General features: G+C 36.3%; 1 protein-coding gene across 1 annotated transcript; it reads left to right on the top strand.

The window, feature by feature from the left end:
* The first annotated feature begins 1,072 nt into the window (after positions 1 to 1,072).
* LOC132637440 (aminopeptidase M1-like) lies at positions 1,073 to 2,999 on the top strand. The gene is made up of 5 exons (XM_060354529.1): positions 1,073 to 1,315; positions 1,812 to 1,958; positions 2,086 to 2,164; positions 2,775 to 2,903; positions 2,968 to 2,999. The coding sequence occupies exons 1-5, from the start codon at positions 1,073 to 1,075 to the stop codon at positions 2,997 to 2,999; spliced, it is 630 nt and encodes a 209-aa protein (XP_060210512.1).
* Positions 3,000 to 4,065: the final 1,066 nt, after the last annotated feature.

Below are 4,065 nucleotides of genomic sequence, written 5' to 3'. Positions count from 1 at the left end.
TCCCTCAATCCTCCTTGCCATTCTCTTTAAAATGAAGAAGTCAAAATTAAAATGAAGAAGGCGGAGCAGTGGTTCCTCCTTGGCAGTGACAGAGAGGACGAGCAGTGGTTGCCATTCTTTTGTTTTTTTGTTGTTGAAAATAGCTTGATGAGTTTAATATCACACATAATAGAAAATAATAAAATTTATTTTTTAGGTAGATTAGATGTAAATTTGGTGACCGGAAAATGAAGAAGATCGGAAAAAATTGAAGCTCACCGGAAAATTATTGAAGCTTATTGGAAATAATGGTGGTAATACAATACGAAAGGGAGTAGTGATGGAGAAGAAAGGGAGGGTGAAGGAGGAGGGGAAAGGAAAAAATATAAAATTAAAAATTAGAGGATTTTTTGACGTGGCACTGACGTGGCCTGAAGTGACATTGACGTGGGGAGAGAGTGTGTACACTCTTCCCTAATGCGACTGGTCATATTGTATCAGGGAGTAAAAAATATCACTTTTAAATATATTAGGTGTGTAATGGATCGCCAGGATAGTTTAAGTGTGAAAATGACTTTTGGGGACAAGTTTAAGGGTAAATTTATGTCTTTGCCCTACTTTTATATTATGATTTAGTTTTTAGGAGTACGTAGAGAATGTCGAACTACTCCTTCAATAATTTAATGTTACAAAAAACGAAAAAAGTAATTATAAATTTAATTTTAATTTTAGTATTGAGTTCGGGTTTAGCACGGGCCAAGTGAAAATAGTATATATAATAAAAAAGAAAAAACAAATTGGACAAACTAGTGAAAATTAGAAAATAGGAACATGCTTTTTACTCTTATGAAAAGAAAAATTATATAAAATAGTAGGTACTAAACTTGTACACAGCACACTTGATAGTAAAATCCACATCTCTATATATACTAGACAACTTCTTCATGGTAGTAGTGGGTACTAAACTTGTACACAACACGCTTGATAGTAAAATCCACATCTCTATACATACTAGACAACTTCTTCATGGTAGTAGTCATCCAGATCCAAGATTTATAACATAGAGAAAAAACCTAACAATCTTGACTGAACAATGGAGAACAAGTATGATCAATTCAAAGGACAACCTCATCTTCCCAAGTTTGTTGTCCCAACGAGGTACAGTTTAAGGTTGAAGCCTGACCTTGTCACCTGTAAATTCACTGGCTACGTTGACATCTCTGTTGATGTTGTCTCTGACACCAAATTCATTGTCCTCAATGCTGCCGAACTATCTATTGACCCCAAGTCTGTTCACTTCAAATCTTCAACTGTTCACGTCAAATCTTCAAACAAGGTGACTTTTCTTGATTGACCCTTTTCAAGATTGAGCATTTTTTACCAACAAGTAGTTTGATATGTCATCTTTTGTTGTTTGTTCTTCAATGATATTATTACCTATTGTTTCCTTTACTTATGTTACCGTTTTATTTGTTGTTGCTACTGTTCTCCTGTTTGGTCTACAACTTAGGTATCAGCGCCGTCGATCCACGCATGGGGCCGCGACTCGGAGTGGTGGCTCTATAACATTCGATTATCGTTTTATTGGTTGTTGCTACTATCTCTTCTATTCTTAGCATGGCTTCTTTAGTACTGCATTTCCTCTTCATACTTGATTTTGATATGCTTTACATGAGCCGAGGGTCCATCCGAAACAACCTCTCTACCTTTAGGGGTAAGGCCGCGTACACACTAACCTTCCCATACCCCACTTGTGGGATTATACTAGGTATGTTGTCGTTTTTGTTGTTGTTTGTTTGTTTATGAAACACGTGTCTTTTTGTGTGTTATAGGTATTTGAAGCGTGGGAGGTGGGGTTGATTGAAGAGGATGAGATAGTGGTGGTGGAGTTTGGAAAAAGTTTGCCACTTGGTGTTGGAGTTCTGAGTATGGCCTTTGAAGGAGCACTCAATGACAGGATGAAAGGGTTTTACAAAAAGGTATTAAGTTTTTCCCATGTTTGGACAAAACAACGAAACATTTTTTTTTTGTTATTGGTTTTGTTTTGACAGAATTTGTTTTTGTTCTGTTGTAGTGATGATTTGATTATGTTTTTTCCAACTGTAGATTGCTCATGCTTTTGCCATTCGATTTCCATTCATAGAATCTAGGATTATCTTGTTTATGCTTTTTGAAGACCCCATTGGTCTTTAATTCTAGTTAATGCACTCATAAGAACCTTACAATCCCCCATATGGAGCCACTGTCGTTTTGTCTGGCATGTACTCTCAGGTCACCACCAGTTGTTATCGTGGAATTCTAATGAAGAATCTCCCTTACGCGGTCAACGAACTCATACTAGTGCTAGGACTTGTCACAAGCTAATTCAGAAATGAAAGGACTCTATTTAACTTCACAAAAGAGTATTTTTTGGTGTTATCTTTTATATTTACAAAGGACCTTTATCTGGGTGTTATAATATATTAGGCTGATAATTGATTAAGTCAAGATATCATTGGAAGGGTAATACCTGCTTCCATAAGCTCAGTCTGGAAGGTATGTTGGCAAGTCGCCTAAATAACTCTGTCGTGGCCTAACTCTATTAGTTCTATAATGTAGCCTGTTGACTAGGCAGGTAGTATATCAATCCAACATATTTCTTCCCTATCAGTTGGTAGTAGTCCTTTCGTGATCTTAGCTGACAGGAAAACAAGATAGGAAAACGTTGCACTTCTCTTTAGGTATACTTCATTGTGATTATGATTGTGATTGTGCTATCTGTAGATCGCTTAACTGTCTTGATTGGCTTTTTGCAGTACCTACGAACATAATGGGGAGAAAAGGAACATGGCTGTTATCCAATTTGAACCAGCTGATTCCAGGCGTTGCTTTCCGTGCTGGGATGAACATGCTTGTAAGGTATTGTCAGCACATGGCCATCTTTGGTATTTTCACGTGTGCACTTTTCTCTTTGTTTATCTACTATGTAATTTTAATTGCTATTGACAGCAACTGTTCGTTACATATTCATCATACGTTAACTATCGGTGCGACAAAACACACATGAACGTGATCTAATAACTTTTTTTTTTTTAATCTTTGTTAAGTATTTTATTTGTTCCTTACAAAATTTAGTTCTTCTAGTTTTGTTAGGAATCAGGTTTTATTTTTCCTTCGTCTTACTTGATACGAATAATCCAGGCCACCTTTAATATTACACTTGAAGTACCATCGAAATTGGTAGCTCTCTCTATCATGCCAGTTGAAGAAGAAAAAGTGACGGGGAATCTTAAAACAGTTCATTATCAAGAGTCTCCAATCATGTCTACGTACTTGGTGGCATTTGTGGTTGGCTTGTTCGACTATGTTGAGGATCATACATCTGATGGTACATATTCTGGTATTAGTGAATATGTCTATGACCATTTCCTGTTAGTAAATTAACATCACTTTGTGCAGGAATTCCTGTTCGAGTATACTGTCAGGTAGGAAAGGTAAATCTGATAGAATTGTACGGTAATCTGTATTTGAGGCTTTCTGAATATAATTCACCATAGAATAGGTGGTACATATATACATGTATATTTACTTAACCCTAGCTAATTAAGCCTACAATTATGCTACGTAATTAATGCTACATATCAGCTAATAATAATTAGTAAGATATAGTTGTTACAATATGGGCCTCGACTAAGCCTATAGGTTAACATCCCCTCTCAAATTGATACGGAGTATCACAAATCAGCAATTTGGAGAGAAGAAACTGATGTCGTAAATGTGTCATGGCTTTGGTGAAAAGATCAGCTAAGTTGATCGTGAGAAGAAACATGCCGAATGGTGAGAGTCTTATCGCCAACAAGCTCCCTGATATTGTGACAGCTACATCGATATGCTTCGTGTTCTCATGATGAACATGATTGTTGGCGATCTGGATAGCACTCGTTGTTATACCCCGTATTTTATACGTCGAGTTATTCATAAAAGAATCGACGTGAGTTAAAGACGGAACCCTTCCCGGACACGGAATAGATATCCTTAATTTTTCAATTTTTATTAGAACATAAATTTGTTTATAAATTTTACTCAATGTAAACATATTAATGGAGA

Source organism: Lycium barbarum, chromosome 4 (genome assembly GCF_019175385.1).
Source record: "Lycium barbarum isolate Lr01 chromosome 4, ASM1917538v2, whole genome shotgun sequence".
NCBI classification, from domain to species: domain Eukaryota; kingdom Viridiplantae; phylum Streptophyta; class Magnoliopsida; order Solanales; family Solanaceae; genus Lycium; species Lycium barbarum.
Note: the sequence above shows the minus strand (reverse complement) of the source record. Positions and strands in the feature narration are given on the sequence as shown.

What these genes read in the sequence shown, in the direction of transcription:
- LOC132637440 (XM_060354529.1), top strand. Translation starts at nt 1,073, where the DNA reads ATGGAGAACAAGTATGATCAATTCAAAGGACAACCTCATCTTCCCAAG. An exon ending in GCTTTTTGAAGACCCCATTG is followed by an intron (nt 2,165 to 2,774) that starts GTCTTTAATTCT and finishes GGCTTTTTGCAG; the next exon opens with TACCTACGAACATAATGGGG. An exon ending in TCAGCACATGGCCATCTTTG is followed by an intron (nt 2,904 to 2,967) that starts GTATTTTCACGT and finishes TGCTATTGACAG; the next exon opens with CAACTGTTCGTTACATATTC.